We start from the raw sequence: 22,857 nt of genomic DNA on the forward strand, positions 1-22,857 counted from the left end.
ATTACATCCTGGCCTAATTGAGAAAAAGGTGAAGGGCACTCCCTGAAATTATATAGCGTTATCTCACTGAAATGTTTGTTATGACAGTGAGATCATGAAGAGTAAACTGAAATACAGTGCGCATGTTATGACAGTGAGATCATGAAGAGTAAACTGAAATACAGTGGCGCAGTGGTAAGTGCTCTTTCATCTAGAGTACCTTGGTACAATGAGATCCCTTCACGTGCTTCAATCACGAGAATGAACAATATAAGTTAGTATAAAATTTGTTTCGCTATTGTACTAATATAGAAAAAAAATGTCTTCAGGTTTTATTGGTTTTTTGCATTGTTGTTTTTTTACTGCAGTTTAATTTCAATATAACCATACAAATATAAACGATAACTTTTCCATAACCATATATATTTGTTTTATTATAATTTGCACACACAGTAAAATATGCGTTCACATTATTTTTACATGAAATAGATAATTAAAATACACACATCTTAATCCTTTAAAGAAGAAGGTATTTCAGTAGATAGGTTATTTTGTAGTCTTATCTACGGAAAACGTTGAAAGCTAACGACAATCATCTGGTTTCGTACCTGGAGGTCTCTGATTGGTAGCAATCCCTCTGTGTCAACCACTAAGATATTTTTCGGTTCTCTGGTATACACAATCCACAGCTATCCCCTGAAATATTCCAATCGACTTCAGGTAATTGTCTTAGTGTTCGGGAGAAACTACCCTCAATATTTGATAAGCCGGTACAGCCATTCATGTACTAGTCGAGGAGGCTGTCGGTGTAAGGTTTTAATGAACTTAATACTGGAAAATATCTCTGTAAAATATTTCGAAAAAAAAATGTTCGGCTGACTAAAGAATTTCACAGACCTTAAAGTAATACATTGGTATCAAAATCTAAAAACAGCTGCATTTTTATTTCAGCCAAGTGAATCCGAAGAAACGAAACTTTTCTGGGGGTAATTTCTTCTATTACGAACTGTTCCCTTCGATTGAACGAAGCGCAAATCTCTACGAAGAGACAAATCCGGGTAGAGCTCGAAGTGATGCTGCTGGTGCAGATCTCCGCCATTTAAAGCGTGTTGTGTAATAGCGTGTTTGTAGGCCTAATGACTCGCAGTTTGACGAATAAAAGACAAACTCTTGACACTGCGTTAGCTATGTTCAGGCGATGTGCGGGGGCCGGTGGTCGAGTGCCTCCGGTGCCTGTGTCCCCCTCAGGTGAGTCTTGTCCTATCCATCCGGTACGTCCACAGGGCCGGACATCTCCCTGGGACGGACATGACGCGGCTAGGTGGTCCTTCTCGGTCCGATGTCGAACTCCATATGCTTCGCTTTCGTGTAATTTATTTCAAACTTCCGGCGGAAACTCAAAGTTAAATCTAATTCATACCCAAAGAAACAGAATAAGGACTATATATTACATCAATCGGGAACCGTCGGCACTTTCCGTAAACGCGAAAATACTTTCTCGTTTACGGAAAGTGCCGACGGTTCCCGATTGTCAATCGGGAACCGTCGGCACTTTCCGTAAACGCGAAAATACTTTCTCGTTTACGGAAAGTGCCGACGGTTCCCGATTGTATATTACATAACAAACGATAGTAACATGACAAAATCTCTGTCTACGTCGGAGTCGCTAAGACGCTTGTCAGAGTCGACCATCATACTGATGAAGTTATGCACTATTATAATGGTATGTTACAATCATAGCATGATGTGAACGCCGAAAGTGGCAGGAACGGTCAAAACACAACCAGCACTGCCTCACCACAAGCGAATGAGGAATTTACGTGATATGAGACTGTGTACGTTCAATCGGAACCCTCGTCATTTTCTTCGAAACTAGAGGCGAGGTGTTCCGATTGGGTTTGTATTGGAGATGGTAGGCGGGGTTATTTGAAATCCATTGTTTGGGAGATATAAAGGTGGGTTTATGTATATATTTTGCGTTTTAAAGTTATGATAAGCATAATATTATGGAAATTGTTTTAACTAGGAAAAAAACTCAATTACCGGTAATATTTCAATTCTGAAAAGCCGAGGCCACGTGTCAGAGATTGAACATCAGTGCGTTTCTAGTTTGGCTCGTGCCAGCATTATCTGTGAGGAAGAATAATAGTTTCATACTCGCAGATCACATTTAGCTGAGATCAAAACTGTGTTCCCAAAATATAAGCCAAGTAATTTACAGGCCATGCTAAACTGCTAATGTTGAGAAAATGTTATTAAGTAGATTTAAGTCGACGCCTTGATCAATGTGTCTGCTCCGAAAATAACACATGTGTATGGGCTTATTAAGTAATCAGATCTTAAATTGCACATCTCGAAAAAGCCCTTGGTGAAAATTGGCTGTCCACTTCCAATTTCCGGTTACATAAAATGCATCCCGTACGGTACAAGCGTTGGAAGAAACTTGTGGGTCAGACGTCACACTTACACCGAGAGATGAAAGGAACTGAATGACTGTACTGTTACGTCGATAACACACATTTATTTAAAGTATTCCACGTGTTTTAAACTTTCCATTTGTTTCAGGGCAGCTAACTAACTTCAACATGAAAACCCTACCTTCTGTTAATTCTAATTTACTGTAGTAACTCACGGTTCCGTAAAGACAACGAGTACTTGGTAACTACAGAATGGGATTCCTCACGGGAATTCTTTAGAGATGAATGGACACGGGTATTCTTTAGAGATGAACGGACACGGGTATTCTTTAGAGATTAACGGACCACGGGTATTCTTTAGAGATGAACGGACACGGGTATTCATTAGAGATGAACGGACACGAATATTCATTATAGATGAACGGACAAGGATATTCTTAAGTGAGATGAACGGACACGGGTATTCATTAGAGATGAACGGACACGGGTATTCATTAGAGATGAACGGACACGGGTATTCTTTAGAGATTAACAGACACGGGTATTCTTTAGAGATGAACGGACACGGGTATTCTTTAGAGATGAACGGACACGAATATTCATTATAGATGAACGGACAAGGATATTCTTAAGTGAGATGAACGGACACGGGTATTCATTAGAGATGAACAGACAGGGTATTCTTTAGAGATGAAGGGACACGGGTATTCTTTAGAGATGAAGGGACACGGGTATTCATTATAGATGAACGGACAAGGATATTCTTAAGTGAGATGAACGGACACGGGTATTCTTTAGAGATTAACAGACACGGGTATTCTTTAGAGATGAACGGACACGGGTATTCTTTAGAGATGAACGGACACGAATATTCATTATAGATGAACGGACAAGGATATTCTTAAGTGAGATGAACGGACACGGGTATTCATTAGAGATGAACAGACACGGGTATTCTTTAGAGATGAAGGGACACGGGTATTCTTTAGAGATGAAGGGACACGGGTATTCATTAAAGATGAACGGACACGGGTATTCTTTAGAGATGAACGGCCACGGGTATTCTTTAGAGATGAACGGACACGTGTATTCATTAGAGATTAAGGGACACATGTATTCTTTAGAGATTAACGGACACGAATATTCATTATAGATGAACGGACAAGGATATTCTTAAGTGAGATGAACGGACACGGGTATTCATTAGAGATGAACGGACACGGGTATTCATTAGAGATGAACGGACAAGGATATTCTTAAGTGAGATGAACGGACACGGGTATTCATTAAAGATGAACGGACACGGGTATTCATTAGAGATGAAGGGACACGGGTATTCTTTAGAGATGAACGGACAAGGGTTTTCATTAGAGATGAACGGACAAGGATATTCTTAAGTGAGATGAACGGACACGGGTATTCATTAGAGATGAACGGACACGGGTATTCATTAAAGATGAACGGACAAGGGTTTTCATTAGAGATGAACGGACACGGGTATTTTTTAGAGATGAACGGCCACGGATATTCTTTAGAGATGAACGGACACGGATATTCTTTAGAGATGAACGGCCACGGGTATTCTTTAGAGATGAAGGGACACGGGTATTCTTTAGAGATGAACGGCCACGGGTGTTCATTAGAGATGAGGGCCACGTGTATTCATTAGATATGAACAGACACGGGTATTCATTACAGATGAACGGACACGGGTATTCATTAGAGAGAAACGGAAACGGGTATTCTTTACAGATGAACGGACACGGGTATTCATTAGAGATGAGCGGACACGGGTATTCATTAGAGATGAACGGACACTGGTATTCATTAGAGATAAATGGCTATGGCTACATGTACTTTCTTCAGTAATACTCTTATAGGAGTGAGAACGAACATTAAACATTATCAACATTACGAAATATCGACTAAGTACTAGCCATGCATGAGATGCACGACTTGAATTTATCATTGTCTTGGCACGACTTCCACGATGATCCATGAGGATTGTTTTGGACGGTTCTAGCGGTATCGTTTTCTGACGGGTTGATGAGCGAAGTGGCATGCCACAGGGTCGTTCAACAGCTAATGGCTGCATTCTCTGACTACATGCAATTACTGGCTAAACTAGAAAAATAGAGATGAAAAAAAAAACATTCGGAAAAAAATCTAAGGGCTGTCATTTAGAATAAGGTGACGTCACAATAGTAATTTTCATGGTTTATTTTTATCTAATAGGGTTATCATTATTATTAGGCAGTTCTACTTTCACGAAAAAAGATCAAAGAACAGAGTATAATATGAGCAATAAAGTCAAGGTTAATGTGTAATGTAACCCTCCCCCGACTAATGCCTATCAGTATAATGACACAAGGGCCTGTACAACAAGTCCAACAGCAGTAGTTAGGATTCCTCGGGTGCATTCAATATGTTATTATATAACTACTTATCATTAATATTTATCCATGCACATTTGACAATTGCGATGACCAACCGGTGCACGTTCGGAACCTCTCGGTTGTTCGGAACGCGTTGATATCAGTTAGGTCCATATAGCAATCGGAACACCTCGTCCTAGTTTCGGAGAAAATGACGAGGGGTTCCGATTGGTCCATATAGCCCTCTACTAATTAATTACTTTAAAAAAGTGCTTTAAAGTACATGTATCTTCCTCGATCGAGTGATATGACGTCAGCAGTGAAGTGGACACCAAAATTCGTGTCACACTAATTATAATTGTTACGATTTTGTTATAGCTAGTTTAAGTTTCTATGTATTATTAGTGTGCTGGAGTAAGTTTACACTGTGAACAGTCGGAACCAATCCCTCTGATTACGATTTTTTTCCGCAAAGTTTGTTACATAATCATAGAAGTCAGAGCCAGAGGAAAGTCAATAACGATGTTATATCAAATGAATTTTCTTCCTTTCCAATTTGCAAGCTAGCCCGTATAATGTCTGCAGACTAGAGATATTTTTACCAGGTCATTAAGAAAGCAACCAACTAGGCGGAATATCGATCAGAACGTAAGGTGGTGTACACGTCCAGGGTACCTATATCTGATATACTGACGTTAAATGTACACTAGCTCACTTTATACCCTACCATTGTCTCATTACATCCTCTATTGTACCTCGTATTAAATGATGATCAGTCTATGTTACCAGGAAATTGTTATATGACCGTCATTGATATGTTTACGATGGTTTTACTGTATGTTTGGTCTGTAGAGTAAACATAACACAGGGTACTGACACATTACCTCCCCTATAATACATAACACAGGATACTGACACATCACCTCCCCTATAATACATAACACAGGGTACTGACACATTACCTCCCCTATATTACATAACACAGGGTACTGACACATTACCTCCCCTATAATACATAACACAGGGTACTGACACATTACCTCCCCTATAATACATAACACAGGGTACTGACACATTACCTCCCCTATAATACATAACACAGGGTACTGACACATTACCACTCATATAATACATAACACAAGGTACTGACACATTACCTATAATAAATAACACAGGGTACTGACACATCACCTACCCTATAATACATAACACAGGGTACTGACACATTACCTCCCCTATAATATATAACACAGGGTATTGACACATTACCTTCCCTATAATACATAACACAGGGTACTGACACATTACCTCCCCTATAATACATAACACAGGGTACTGACACATTACCTCCCCTATAATACATAACACAGGGTACTGACACATTACCTCCCCTATAATACATAACACAGGGTACTGACACATTACCTCCCACATAATACATAACACAGGGTACTGACACATTACCTCCCCTATAATATATAACACAGGGTATTGACACATTACCTCCCCTATAATACATAACACAGGGTCCAGACACATGACCTCCCCTATAATACATAACACAGGGTACTTACACATTACCTCCACTATAACACATAACACAGGGTACTGACACATCACCTCCCCTATAATACATAACACAGGGTACTGACACATTACCACTCATATAATACATAACACAGGGTCCCGACACATTACCTCCCCTATAATACATAACACAGGGTACTGACACATCACCTACCCTATAATACATAACACAGGGTACTGACACATTACCACTCATATAATACATAACACAGGGTACTGACACATTACCTCCCACATAATACATAACACAGGGTACTGACACATTACCTCCCACATAATACATAACACAGGGTACTGACACATTACCTCCCCTATAATACATAACACAGGGTACTGACACATTACCACTCATATAATACATAACACAGGGTCCCGACACATTACCTCCCCTATAATACATAACACAGGGTACTGACACATCACCTACCCTATAATACATAACACAGGGTACTGACACATTACCACTCATATAATACATAACACAGGGTACTGACACATTACCTCCCACATAATACATAACACAGGGTACTGACACATTACCTCCCCTATAATACATAACACAGGGTACTGACACATTACCACTCATATAATACATAACACAGGGTACTGACACATCACCTACCCTATAATACATAACACAGGGTACTGACACATTACCTCCCCTATAATACATAACACAGGGTACTGACACATTACCTCCCCTATAATACATAACACAGGGTACTGACACATTACCTCCCCTATAATACATAACACAGGGTACTGACACATTACCTCCCCTATAATACATAACACAGGGTACTGACACATTACCTCCCCTATAATACATAACACAGGATACTGACACATTACCTCCCATATAATACATAACACAGGATACTGACACATTACCTCCCCTATAATACATAACACAGGGTACTGACACATTACCTCCCCTATAATACATAACACAGGGTACTGACACATTACCTCCCCTATAATACATAACACAGGGTACTGAAACATTCCCCCTATCGGAGCAGCATAAATCGTCCATATAGTATAAGCTTCAAAAAACCATATACAGTTATAAGAAATTGACAAGGGTTTAGAGAATGTACTACAATGTATATACAGTTGTGGAATCGCATAAGGCAACAAAAACAACGGGCACACATCGTCCTCACAAATTTGTGTATCTTAAACAGAGTTGATGGTCGTTGATTAATTGAATTGGACATTGCCTACTGAGCGAGCATGTCTGGCCGATTGGTGTTGATCGTAGAATCGTCGGTTTTTATTCTGCCATGTGCTTTGATGCTGATTATATGTATGTTCGCGCTTGAAATGTACAGTCAAAACATGGTCCTGTCTCAAAGGGGCCCTGTTTGATCACAAACTGGCGCTGCTGAGAAACAATATAGATAAGCTTACAATAGTACTTCTAATTATACGTAGGATAATATAGGCAATCTTACTATAAAATCATTTTGACATTGTTCTTAGTCAGTTTCTATATCAACCATGACATCTATCGCACATATTTCGTTTCGATCGCCCATCGCGTTTGTTTATTCTCTAAACAGGATGGACATCAGTATCGTGGATTAATTATCTCATTGATATCAATAATTTTAGCCAATGAAATAAGTTCATTTTGAGTTACGTAATTGAATAAGTCACCTGTTTTTACATTTTGTTTTTTCTGATCAGTCCCAAAATCAAACGAGCACAGTTAGGGACCATTTGAGGAATTTTGAGAGAGATCCATACAGTACTTGTCAGGATATAGCAAGAATTAACTTAGGACTGACGACGGAACCTGGACGCAGGGCGTTTTGACAAAAAGGCCACATTTCGTCTAGATTTTTTTTTTTTCGTTTAAATTTTTGTTAAAAGGACTGGTAATTTATTGTAAATACACATGGCAATATCATTTGAGACAAATAAACAGACAGAAAAAAAATCACTCGAGTTACGATTCTTTAGTATTTTCCAGCGGGCTGAAGTTAGCAGCGGATTCGTTATTCGTTATTGGGAATTCGAATAAGGAACCCACTGCTAACTTCAGCCCGCTGTATTTTCCCCGGCGTTCTGATTTTATCACGGACATTTTCCATGCATTACATCAATATTTCAATTTGTAAAGTTACATAACTTACAAATAAATTACAACAGACACTAGTCGTTTATCTAGAATAGATAATGAATTTTCCTTCCTTACGAACTTTATTACGGTTAACAGAATTTAGCTCCTTTGTTAGGAACAGTTTAACACGGTACATTGGTAGGATAAACGTTACGGGATAATAATGTTCCCTTACGAGTGACGTCTGACCATGAAGTTTATTTAACTTTCGTCTGTTAATATTCAAAGTTAAAAAGACTCGAACTTTAGCGATTCGTGGTATCATGGGATATAAAGATCTCAGCAAAGGTACGCTGTCAATGGTTCTAATCGTATTATTAGATACATGGTTCCATTAGATACATGGTTCCATTAGATACATGGTTCCATACATGGTTCCATTAGATACATGGTTCCATTAGATACATGGTTCCATTAGATACATGGTTCCATTAGATACATGGTTCCATTAGATACAGGGTTTCATTAGATACATTGTTCCATTAGATACATGGTTCCATTAGATACATGGTTCCATTATATGCATAGTTCGATTAGATATATATTTTTTATTAGATACATGGTTCCATTAGATACATTGTTCCATTACATACATGGTTCCATACATGGTTCCATTAGATACATGGTTCCATTAGATACATGGTTCCATTAGATACATGGTTCCATTAGATACAGGGTTCCATTAGATACATTGTTCCATTAGATACATGGTTCCATTAGATACATGGTTCCATTAGATACAGGGTTTCATTAGATACACGGCTCCATACATTGTTCCATTAGATACATGGTTCCATTAGATACACGGTTCCATACATGGTTCCATTAGATACATGGTTCCATTAGATGCACGGTTCCATACATGGTTCCATTAGATACATGGTTCCATTAGATACATTGTTCCATACATGGTTCCATTAGATACATGGTTCCATTAGATACATTGTTCCATACATGGTTCCATTAGATACATGGTTCCATTAGATGCACGGTTCCATACATGGTTCCATTAGATACATGGTTCCATTAGATACATGGTTCCATTAGATGCACGGTTCCATACATGGTTCCATTAGATACATGGTTCCATTAGATACATTGTTCCATACATGGTTCCATTAGATACATGGTTCCATTAGATGCACGGTTCCATACATGGTTCCATTAGATACATGGTTCCATATATGGTTCCATTAGATACATGGTTCCATTAGATACATGGTTCCATTAGATACATGGTTCCATTAGATACATGGTTCCACTAGATACATGATTTAATTGGACATATTGGTCATCATTCGTGTCCGTCGCTGACATGGCTTGGAAGTAACCCTTCACGTCATACTGTCATCATACGCCGTTTCGAGAGGCAAACAAATCCAATTCCAAATAATAAAAAATATATCTGTCAATCAATAAAGTATCTTTAAAAAAAACACCCTGAAAACTGACATTAATATTGATCGACAAGTAGAGACACAGGAAAATTAATCAGGTTTGCATGTTATACAATGTATATGATTACAAACAATAACGAACCACTGGAGTGATAAACAATCTGAACAAACAATCAATAGGCAGACATGGAGATATTGTAACCAGGGGGATTTCAAAGTTCATCTAGAGAGGGTGCAGAACTACAACATCCTCATGTAAGTTATCGCACTGTCAAAGAACTATCATTCAATCACATTCTTTACATTCAGTAGTCTCCCTTTACACATAACGTTTTCGCATTGGAGTCGGAAACGGGTTTACACTGAACACTGATCAGGTTTAACGGGGTTATACTGTAAACTGGTCAGGATTAACGGGGTTATACTGTACACGGGTCAGGATTAACGGGGTTATACTGTAAACTGGTCAGGATTAACGGGGTTATACTGTACACGGGTCAGGATTAACGGGGTTATACTGTACACGGGTCAGGATTAACGGGGTTATACTGTAAACTGGTCAGGATTAACGGGGTTATACTGTAAACTGGTCAGGATTAACGGGGTTATACTGTAAACTGGTCAGGATTAACGGGGTTATACTGTACACGGGTCAGGATTAACGGGGTTATGCTGTACACGGGTCAGGATTAACGGGGTTATACTATACACGGGTCAGGTTTAACGGGGTTATACTGTACACTGGTCAGGATTAACGGTGTTACACTGTACACTGGTCAGGATTAACGGGGTTATACTGTAAACTGGTCAGGATTAACGGGGTTATACTGTAAACTGGTCAGGATTAACGGGGTTACACTGTACACTGGTCAGGATTAACGGTGTTTTACTCTACATGGGTCAGGATTAACGGGGTTACACTGTACACGGGTCAGGATTAACGGGGTTACACTGAACACTGGTCAGGATTAACGGGGTTACACTGTACACTGGTCAGGATTAATGGGGTTATACTGTACACGGGTCAGGATTAACGGGGTTATACCGTACACTGGTCAGGATTAACATAGTAACACTGTACACTGGTCAGGATTAACGGGGCTACACTGTACACTGGTCATGATTAACGGGGTTATACTGTACACTGGTCAGGATTAACGGTTTTATACTCTACATGGGTCAGGATTAACGGGGTAACACTGAACACGGGTCAGGATTAACGGGGTTACACTGTACACGGGTCAGGATTAACGGGGTTATACTGTACACGGGTCAGGATTGACGGGGTTACACTGTACACTGGTCAGGATTAACGAGGTTATACTGTACACGGGTCAGGATTAACGGGGTTATACTGTACACGGGTCAGGATTAACGGGGTTACACTGTACACGGGTCAGGATTAACGGGGTTACACTATACACTGGTCAGGATTAACGGGGTTATACTGTACACGGGTCAGGATTAACGGGGTTACACTGTACACGGGTCAGGATTAACGGAGTTATACTGTACACGGGTCAGGATTAACGGTGTTCTCTTCTACATAATCCAATAGGATAAACAACACAAATACAACAACTGTATTACATGGCGACATAGACACTGGCTGATATAAAAAAAAACAATGACCCAAAAATACAAGTTTCGCACACATCATACAAAAACTCACCTAACCTATTTATCAAAAGAAAAAAATCTAAACAAAAACAAAAACATCCCGTCTGTTCGCGGTTATCTATGTCGCCTGAATGACTCGTATGCTACCTAAGCCCATTTTCACGTGCAAATACCGGTAGCGCCACCTATTGGCGTATCTCATACCATAGAGAAAATAACCACATCCTAATTCCTATATATCGTCAACCGGTCGAAATTATATTTACACTGTTAACAGTTTGGTTAAATATTCTACTCGGGTATGAACCATGAAGACATTGTTATTCACAAGTTGTACGGCAGGTAGAAGTTTATGATTACGGACCGGAAACATCTGAGGGATATACTGTATACATATCGCAGCTTGTAAAATGGAACCTTGAGTTAAACAGAACACATTTCCCCAGTCCGATATGTTATGAAATTAACTAGTGATGGTCTGTAGAAGTTTCATTAATAAAAATCAATGTATGCAATTTATAATTATGACCGCAACAGACCAGCCGTTGTGGAATCTTCTGGTGCTTATAAATAAGATACTAAGCTGACTTTGCGATCGCGCCATAACAGACTAGTTTCCGTGGCTGTGAAACCCTTTATTTACGTAAGCATTCCCTCTATAAAGGTAATAAAACGAAGCCGACATCTTGGTAGAGCTCCAATTGGACTACAAATTACGTCTAGACGACATCGTTCCGAGCATACAAGGCCATAAACCGAAAGTTTCCAGAAAAAACCGCTAGAGGGAGCTATATGTATAATGTTTCTGAGCAGACATGCCGACATAATTGCTTTAGAAACATAAAAACAGAACCATGATTCAACCAAAATCTTTTATTTCCTCGTTTGTCGTGTGCTTTTCCCCGAGTAGATGACAGGAGTTGTTCGTGAAATGGTCAAACAGAGGCACAATAAGAACAACATATTTTGAAAAGGTGTGGTCGAAATATCCTCGAGAGGGAAGTTATTAAATTTATTATTGTCTAGCTACACAAATATGTGATAGGTACGTATACGGCCCTACATGTATGTAGATGTGTTCACGTGATAGGTACAGCTCTATATATATGTAGATATGTGTCCACGTGATAGGTACAGCCCTATATATATGTAGATATTGGTTCACGTGATAGGTATAGCCCTATACATATGTAGATATATGTTCACGTGATAGGTACAGCCCTATATATATGTAGATATATATGTTCACGTGATAGGTACAGCTCTATATCTATGTAGATATATGTTCACGTGATAGGTACAGCCCTATATCTATGTAGATATATGTGTTCACGTGATAGGTACAGCTCTATATATATGTAGATATTGGTTCACGTGATAGGTACAGCTCTATATCTATGTAGATATATGTGTCCACGTGATAGGTACAGCCCTATATATATGTAGATATATGTTCACGTGATAGGTACAGCCCTATATATATGTAGATATGTGTCCACGTGATAGGTACAACTCTATATATATGTAGATATGTGTTCATGTGATAGGTACAGCCCTATATATATGTAGATATGTGTCCACGTGATAGGTACAGCCCTATATATATGTAGATATTGGTTCACGTGATAGGTACAACCCTATATATATGTAGATATATGTGTCCATGTGATAGGTACAGCCCTATATATATGTAGATATGTGTTCACGTGATAGGTACAGCCCTATATATATGTAGATATGAGTCCACGTGATAGGTACAGCCCTATATATATGTAGATATGTGTTCACGTGATAGGTACAGCCCTATATATATGTAGATATGTGTTCACGTGATAGGTACAGCCCTATATATATGTAGATATATGTGTTCACGTGATAGGTACAGCTCTCTATATATGTAGATATATGTGTTCACGTGATAGGTACAGCCCTATATATATGTAGATATATGTCTACGTGATAGGTACAGCCCTATATATATGTAGATATGTGTCCACGTGATAGGTACAGCCCTATATATATGTAGATATGTGTCCACGTGATAGGTACAGCCCTATATATATGTAGATATTGGTTCACGTGATAGGTACAGCCCTATATCTATGTAGATATGTGTTCACGTGATAGGTACAGCCCTATATCTATATATGTTTATGTGATAGCTAGGTACAGCCCTATATATATGTAGATATATGTTCACGTGATAGGTACAGCCCTATATATATATATGTTCATGTGATAGGTACAGCCCTATATATATGTAGATATACATGTATATAATCATGTGATAGGTACAACCCTATATTCATCAGTATCAAATGTTCGTGGAAATCTTTACAGAGCCTTTTTGTGTTTCAATCAAGCAATACATGTTACAGGTAGGCGGACAATGACGGTACAAATAACAGATTAAGAATTATGTTCGTGATTGGGAACAATTAAAATGTACCTATTGTTTAACCCCATGTTACCACATTCCCCTAACATACGTAACTGTTGTAAGTAGCCATTATCTAGCGACCTTCTCTGAAGATTATCCGTGCAGGAGTATTCACACAATACCTCAAACCTACTCTTTGTTGTGTACTGATTCAAAATTGTTAAACGAAAAAACGAGATATCAGCCCCCACCCTTGAATTGTCTTTTGTTTGGTCTACGTAAGACTGATATTTTCTTTACTTTTCTCTCTTATTTCCTCTTTTTTCTCTTAACCATTTGAAAACAAGGAGGCCATTCATATAAAATATGATACAGGTCCATAAAGAACTTTCTGAATAAAGTTCTACTTCAATTTTGTGTCTTCTGGCCAGATTCAAAATTCAATATTCACCACTAGAGACCCTTGGGAACCGACATTTTGGGAAATATTGATAACAACCTTTAACATTCAAAGTTTAAAACGTTAATTCTTGACTGTCATTTTCGTTTTTGGTCATCCTCAAAAGGTACCAAGATGCCATGGGGAACACATATACAAAATGTTGGAAAGATCCACCAAGTCCGTTTTGAGAAATAAATCCAACAGCCCAAATCCGAAATGGCCACCTGTCGTTTTGTTTTCTAATCAGTCTCAAAATTGGCCATGCACACCAAGGGACCAAGGGGAACCTACACGTGAAATTTGAGAAAGATCCACGAAGTTCCTTTTTAATAGCGGTAACAATCTTCAACTGTCAAAATTCAAAACGGCAGCCTGTTGTTAATTTTCCCCCAATCATTCTCAAAATTAAACATACATTCAGAGATCAATGGGAAACCTACATATGAAATTTGAAAAAGATTCATCGATTAATTTTCTTAGAAATTACTGTAACAAAGGACAAGCCACAAATGAAGAACTATTTGGAGACCTCCCCATACCATATCACCATACTGGACAGCATTACAAGCGCAGTCATGGGAATCCACATAGAAGACGTCAACATAGCCTGTCCTACCCGTGCAGACGACATTGCTCTCTAACAACCACCATGGAATATAAACAAAGCTAGAGTTCGTTGGCTACCACACCACACTGGACCGCGTCACCATCAATCTCTTAAAATTAGATCTAATCACATAAGGAAATAGCAAAACATCTGTAATCATTGAACAATCCAAAATCATACCAACTGCTAAAAAAACCAATGCACCTGGGCATAACACGTTCAAAAACTAATGACACTACTGACAATGAAAGGGTCAAATGAGCAAGAAGCACCATATATACACTCCTGGGAGCCGGTCTTAACGCGTAAAATAGAATGTCACCAACAACAACACACAAACTACATTTGTATGGAGATCATACGCTGTTCCACGCCTAACCTACAGACTGGAAGTAAGAACACGACAGCAGACAATGCATTCATAGAAATGACGCACAGGAAAATACTTAAACAGCTCCAACACCCGCGAATAGCAAACACAGCATTCTACATTCTAATTGTCGCTGAGCCTGTTACTATAACCCTGGAAAAGAACATTATGATATTCGTTGTAAACATTGCAAGAAACACAGATTCCATCGAAAACGCTGTTTACCAGCAGATCACTCCTGATGAGCGGCTACGACATTCCAAGTCTTGCCGCACGTGCCTCAAATCTTCTCGAAAGTACAATCTCCCCTCAGCATCGTATATTCCTGAAAACACTCGAAAAATCGTCCTGGAAAAGAATATCAAAATCGGCAATGAATGAACACTGGAAAGAAATCTGCAAAGAAACCAAGAAAGACAATCCTCACTGCACTTCCTTCAGATACGAGACCAACCCCTATACAAAGCTCATAATATATATGGGCTAGTGTAGGATCATCTTTTAGAGATGTCAAAGCAGCAGTAATTAATGCTCTTCTAGCACCCTGTACCTACAACCTCAAATGCAGAGCGGTCAAACTCAGCAAAAGCATGACGTGTTTATTATGTAAACATGCGAACGAACCTGTAACGCACTTGTCATAAACTGGAAGCAACGAGAGCAGGGCGTTTGAAAAAATAGAAAATCTACTCTCAAAAATGGGGGGGTGCTGACGTCATCAATGACATAAACGAGAACAACCTCGATGGACAGCTCTTATTGGACCTAACTTCAAAAGCCCTACAGGAAATCGTGACTCTCAAACAAAGGACAATTTCGGAGTTAGAGAGGCTATCACGGATCTTCTGCTTTTCCCTCCATGTTAAAACGCGCCGAAATACTACCCTCTAGTGACAGTGTGTGAAGTAATCATAGTGCTAATCCTTGGAGACTTTAAGGAAACCAAGGCCATTCATGATTTCTATAGTCATCAACTTCCGGGGTACCGGTAGGACAATAAGGAGCAACGGATCATGTTCCAAGGATGTGTTTTACACTGCGACATGTGCAAGTAATTTTAACAACTATTTTACCTAGCAGTACAACCTTATTGGATTTTAGATCCCTTTCACCACTTGGCCAGTATAGAGTTTTTAGCATCCGCTCCTCGTAGCTTCGTCTATGTTGTGTTTTAAATTTTCGCTCTTATCATCTTTTCGTGTCTGATTAGCTGTAATTCTTTTAAACTCTACCTTAAGTGGAATACTTAACAATTTGTATTTTAAGTATGAAAGTTGTGTATGTAGCTTTAATATCATATGTGGTGACGGACTTGCTATGATTTTACTCCATTCTCCAATATGAGCATAATGGACTTGACCAAGTGGCTTTTATAGAGCAAACTATGGATTTCTCCATGAAATCATCTGGACAGCTTCTGAATTGAAATGAGAGGAAGACACCAAGACAAGGTGGTGGGCTATAAAACAACTCATTGCATTTAATATATTATTGTTTTATTTGAATATACAATTATAATTGTTCATCAAAGATATTTCTCTAATGAATATCACATTGGCTTGTCTCCACAAAACTCGCCATATACTAGCGATCCCAGCCAGAAATAAAACAGTTCATCAAAACCAAATCACGAACAGTCATATCAAACCACAACTTCACTCATTACACTAGAACTGTCGCCCGGATGGCTGACTAATATTTCACAGTCAAACCTGAGTCCCACTCTGCCCAAAACACTTGTTGATAAAGACTTAATTACTAATGATAATACATGGATATGCTCTCCCACACATGTTCCCCTCATACGGTAGATCAGAGCTGCTAGGCCTGAGGGTCTATAGCTCGGCAACAGATGTACAGCTCAATATGTAAACGTTCAGGACAGATCGTTTACTTTTTTTTTGTATTTTGATTAACACTTACTGCTGATGCATTTTTTAACACACATCTTTAAAACCATTATAATATGATTTAATAATTAACACCCGACAAACCTTTATCATACCTTGAAAAGTATCACTTCTAAATTTATACTATATATGTTACTGAACCCTGCAGTACAAGCACATTAGCATAACAACACATTTTATTAAAACTCAACAATGATCTTACAATACAATGATATACAGATGGTACATTATCTTTCTTACCAATAAAAGCATAATTAGAAATCATTTTTAATTGATACACACCAACCTTACATCAACAATCAACTACTAATCACATAATAACAAACGTGTGTCAAAGGGAGATAACTCCAATGGAAACATATCATATACATGTAGTTAAATAACTAGCTAACCAAAATGGCTGCCAGGACTTACATATAGATATCTATATCTCAGTCCATACTTGTGCCGCCCAGAGAAATTATAAATTTCTAATAATGACAGTGACTGCGAGCCTAAAACATAAATTCATCAACTTCATAAGTCATACATGTAGGTATGTTTTGTGCAGTTTTATCTGATTAATGATATCTGTGTTTTGAAGAAAATGCTTAGACCTTAGCCATATGGGATCGAACATTGGAAGTGTGTGTCACTGAACAGATTGCCTAATGGCGAAACATCGTCATATTGGGGCATTTATATGGGGCGCCGTTTTACTATTTATTCCCATTCGAATAGGTGATATCAACTATTAAATCAGTCATTTTCAAATAAGTGATATCACCAATTGGAATAGGTGATATCACTTAAAAATATTCTTCTTAAGTGATATCACCTAATATCACCCATTCGAATAGGTGATATCACTTATAAAATTCTTAATTGATATCACCTATTCGAATGAGTGATATCACCTATACGAATAGGTGATATCACTTATGGAATTTTATAAGTGATATCACCTATTCGAATTGGTGATATCGCCTATTCAATTGAGTGATATCACCTATTCGTTTCATTAAGTGATATCACCTATTCGAATAGGGAATAAATAGTAAAACGTCGTCTCATACATTTGAACCATTCTGCTCTGGATTCTAACGCAGGGCATTTCAACCATTCTACTCTGGATTCAAACGAACAAATAGGCGGATCCATAAAATAATCCCACATTACAGGCTTATCAGAAGATAAAACAAGAGATCCCAGAGGGATCTTGGCGCCCACCATTGAATGATCTTTATAGGTTCCATGTCAGATTGATCTTTTCTCTACTTTTCCCTTCCTCTAAGTCTTACTAATCTGTGTAAATTCAGAAACAGCCCTCTAGTACTTTTCAAACAAGGGCCCAATGGGCCCAAATCGCTCACCTGCAATGCAGTGATCTTTTCATATATGGATCCTGCAGTTATTTGAAAGCATGCTACAGGACCAATATAATGTCTCTCTGCACTTTGGCTTTTCACTAAAAGTCATTTAAAGATTTAAGCATACTTGATCGACGTGACCTTGAATGAAGGTCAAGGTCATTCATTTGAACAAACTTGGTAGCCCTTTACCCCAGCATGCTACAGACCCAATATCAACTCTCTGGGACTCTTGGTTATTGAGAAGAAGTCGTTTAAAGATTTTAGCCTTTTTGACTCCTGTGACCTTGAATGAAAGTCAAGGTCATTCATTTGAACAAACTTGGTAGCCCTTCACCCCAGCATGCTACAGGCCAAATATTAGGTCTTTGGGACTCTTGGTTATTGAGAAGAAGTCGTTTAAAGATTTTAGCCTTTTTGACTCCTGTGACCTTGAATGAAAGTCAAGGTCATTCATTTGAACAAACTTGGCAGCTCTTTACCCCAGCATGCTACAGGCCAAATATTAGGTCTCTGGGACTGTTGGTTATCGAGAAGAAGTCGTTTAAAGATTTTAGCCTTTTTGGCCCCTGTGACCTTGAATGAAGGTCAAGGCCATTCATTTGAACAAACTAGGTAGCCCTTCATCCCAGCATGCTACAGACCCAATATCAACTCCCTGGGACTGTTGGTTATTGAGAAGAAGTCGTTTGAAGATTTTAGCCTTTTTGACCCCTGTGACCTTGAATGAAAGTCAAGGTCATTCATTTGAACAAACTTGGTAGCTCTTTACCCCAGCATGCTACAGGCCAAATATTAGGTCTCTGGGACTGTTGGTTATCGAGAAGAAGTCGTTTAAAGATTTTAGCCTTTTTGGCCCCTGTGACCTTGAATGAAGGTCAAGGCCATTCATTTGAACAAACTAGGTAGCCCTTCATCCCAGCATGCTACAGACCCAATATCAACTCCCTGGGACTGTTGGTTATTGAGAAGAAGTCGTTTGAAGATTTTAGCCTTTTTGACCCCTGTGACCTTGAATGAAGGTCAAGGTCATTCATTTGAACAAACTTGGTAGCCCTTCACCCCAGCATGCTACAGGCCAAATATTAGGTCTCTGGGACTCTTGGTTATTGAGAAGAAGTCGTTTGAAAATTTTAGCCTTTTTGACTCCTGTGACCTTGAATGAAAGTCAAGGTCATTCATTTGAACAAACTTGGTAGCCCTTCACCCCAGCATGCTACAGACCCAATATCAACTCCCTGGGACTCTTGGTTATTGAGAAGAAGTCGTTTAAAGATTTTAGCCTTTTTGACCCCTGTGACCTTGAATGAAGGTCAAGGTCATTCATTTGAACAAAATTGGTAGCCCTTTACCGCAGCATGCTACAGACCCAATATCAACTCCCTGAGACTCTTGGTTATTGAGAAGAAGTCGTTTAAAGATTTTAGCCTTTTTGACTCCTGTGACCTTGAATGAAAGTCAAGGTCATTCATTTGAACAAACTTGGGAGCCCTTCACCCCAGCATGCTACAGGCCAAATATTAGGCCTCTGGGACTCTTGGTTATTGAGAAGAAGTCGTTTAAAGATTTTAGCCTTTTTGACTACTGTGACCTTGAATGAAGGTCAAGGTCATTCATTTGAACAAACTTGGTAGCCCTTCACCCCAGCATGCTACAGGCCAAATATCAACTCCCTGGGACTCTTGGTTATTGAGAAGAAGTCGTTTAAAGATTTTAGCCTTTTTGACCCCTGTGACCTTGAATGAAAGTCAAGGTCATTCATTTGAACAAACTTGGTAGCCCTTCACCCGAGCATGCTACAGACCCAATATCAACTCCCTGGGACTCTTGGTTATTGAGAAGAAGTCGTTTAAAGATTTTAGCCTTTTTGACTCCTGTGACCTTGAATGAAAGTCAAGGTCATTCATTTGAACAAACTTGGTAGCCCTTTACCCCAGCATGCTACAGACCCAATATCAACTCCCTGGGACTGTTGGTTGTTGAAAAGAAGTCGTTTGAAGATTTTAGCCTTTTTGACTCCTGTGACCTTGAATGAAGGTCAAGGTCATTCATTTGAACAAACTTGGTAGCCCTTCACCCCAGCATGCTACAGGCCCAATATTAGGTCTCTAGGCCTTTTGGTTATTGAGAAGAAGTTGCTTGAATGGAAAGTTGACGCCGGACGGACGGCCGGACGACGGACGCCGCGCCACGGCATAAGCTCACTTGCCCTTCGGGCAGGTGAGCTAACAAGGGGAACCTATATATAAAATTTAAGATTTAGCGATAATGGCTGTCTGTCGGCCATGTTGTTTTCCGATTGGTCCCAAAATGCAACACCAGGGACCAAGGAGAACCTACATATGAAATTTGAGAAAGATCCCTTCAGTAACTTCTGTAAAATAGCGATAACAAACTTCAATTGTCAAAATACAAGATGGCTGCCTGTCGGCCAGGTTGTTTTCTGATTGGTCTCAAAATCCAATATGCATAACTAGGCACAGAGGGCAACCTACATATGAAATTTGAGAAAGATCCCTTCAGCCATTTCTGATAAATAGCGATAACAAAATTCAATTGTCAAAATCCAAGATGGCTGGCTGGCGGCCATGTTGTTTTCCTATTGGTCCCAAGATGAAATATGCAGAACTACAGACCAAGGGGAACTTACAAACAAGTTTGAGAAAGATCCCTTCAGTACTTTCTGAGAAATAGCGATAACAAACTTCAATTGTCAAAATCCAAGATGTCTGCCTGTCGGCCATGTTGTTTTCCGAAAGGTCTCAAAATGCAATATGCATATCAAGGCAACGAGGGGAACCTATATATATGAAATTTGAGAAAGATCCCTTGAGTACTTTTTCAGAAATAGCGATAACAAACTTCAATTGTCAAAATCCAAGATGGCTGCCTGTCGGCCATGTTGTTTTCCGATTGGTCCCAAAATGCAACACCAGGGACCAAGGAGAACCTACATATGAAATTTGAGAAAGATCCCTTCAGTAACTTCTGTAAAATAGCGATAACAAACTTCAATTGTCAAAATACAAGATGGCTGCCTGTCGGCCAGGTTGTTTTCTGATTGGTCTCAAAATCCAATATGCATAACTAGGCACAGAGGGCAACCTACATATGAAATTTGAGAAAGATCCCTTCAGCCATTTCTGATAAATAGCGATAACAAAATTCAATTGTCAAAATCCAAGATGGCTGGCTGGCGGCCATGTTGTTTTCCTATTGGTCCCAAGATGAAATATGCAGAACTACAGACCAAGGGGAACTTACAAACAAGTTTGAGAAAGATCCCTTCAGTACTTTCTGAGAAATAGCGATAACAAACTTCAATTGTCAAAATCCAAGATGTCTGCCTGTCGGCCATGTTGTTTTCCGAAAGGTCTCAAAATGCAATATGCATATCAAGGCAACGAGGGGAACCTATATATATGAAATTTGAGAAAGATCCCTTGAGTACTTTTTCAGAAATAGCGATAACAAACTTCAATTGTCAAAATCCAAGATGGCTGCCTGTCGGCCATGTTGTTTTCCGATTGGTCTCAAAATGCAAAATGCATAACTAGGCACCAAGGGGAACATATATATGAAATTTGAGAAAGATCCCTTCAGTACTTTCTGAGAAATAGCGATAACAAACTTCAATTGTCAAAATCCAAGATGGCTGCCTGTCGGCCATGTTGTTTTTCGATAGGTCTCAAAATGCTTTATGCATAACTAAGAACCAAGAGGAACCTACATATGAAATTTAAGAAAGATCCCTTCAGTACATTCTGAGAAATAGCGATAACAAACTTCAATTGTCAAAATCCAAGATGGCTGCCTGTCGGCCATGTTGTTTTCCAATAGGTCTCAAAATGCAATATGCATAACTAGGCACCAAGGGGAACCTACATATGAAATTTGAGAAAGATCTCGTCAGTGCATTCTGAGAAATAGCGATAACAAACTTCAATTGTCAAAATCCAAGATGGCTGCCTGTCGGCCATGTTGTTTTCCGATTGGTCTCAAAATGCAATATGCATACCTTGGCACCAAGGGGAACCTACACATGAAATTTGAGAAAGATCCCTTCTGTACTTTCTGAGAAATAGCAATAACAAACTTCAATTGTCAAAATCCAAGATGGCTGCCTGTCGGCCATGTTGTTTTGCGATTGGTCTCAAAATGCGATATGCATAACTAGGCACCAAGGGGAACCTACACATGAAATTTGAGAAAGATCCCTTCAGCACTTTCTCAGAAATAGCGATAACAAACATCAATTGTCAAAATCCAAGATGGCTGCCTGTCGGCCATGTTGTT

The 22,857-nt window shown here is 39.1% G+C and overlaps 1 protein-coding gene across 1 annotated transcript in view; it reads left to right on the forward strand.

Annotated features, from left to right (window-relative positions):
* Positions 1-1,096, forward strand: part of LOC117333961 (mucin-1-like) — a 44,614-nt gene extending 43,518 nt beyond the window's left edge. The window contains exon 3 of the mRNA XM_033893381.1: positions 931-1,096. Coding sequence (XP_033749272.1) covers positions 931-1,096 — 166 coding nt within the window. The remainder of the gene's footprint in view (positions 1-930) is intronic.
* The last annotated feature ends 21,761 nt before the right edge of the window (positions 1,097-22,857 follow it).

Source organism: Pecten maximus, chromosome 9 (genome assembly GCF_902652985.1).
Source record: "Pecten maximus chromosome 9, xPecMax1.1, whole genome shotgun sequence".
NCBI lineage: Eukaryota > Metazoa > Mollusca > Bivalvia > Pectinida > Pectinidae > Pecten > Pecten maximus.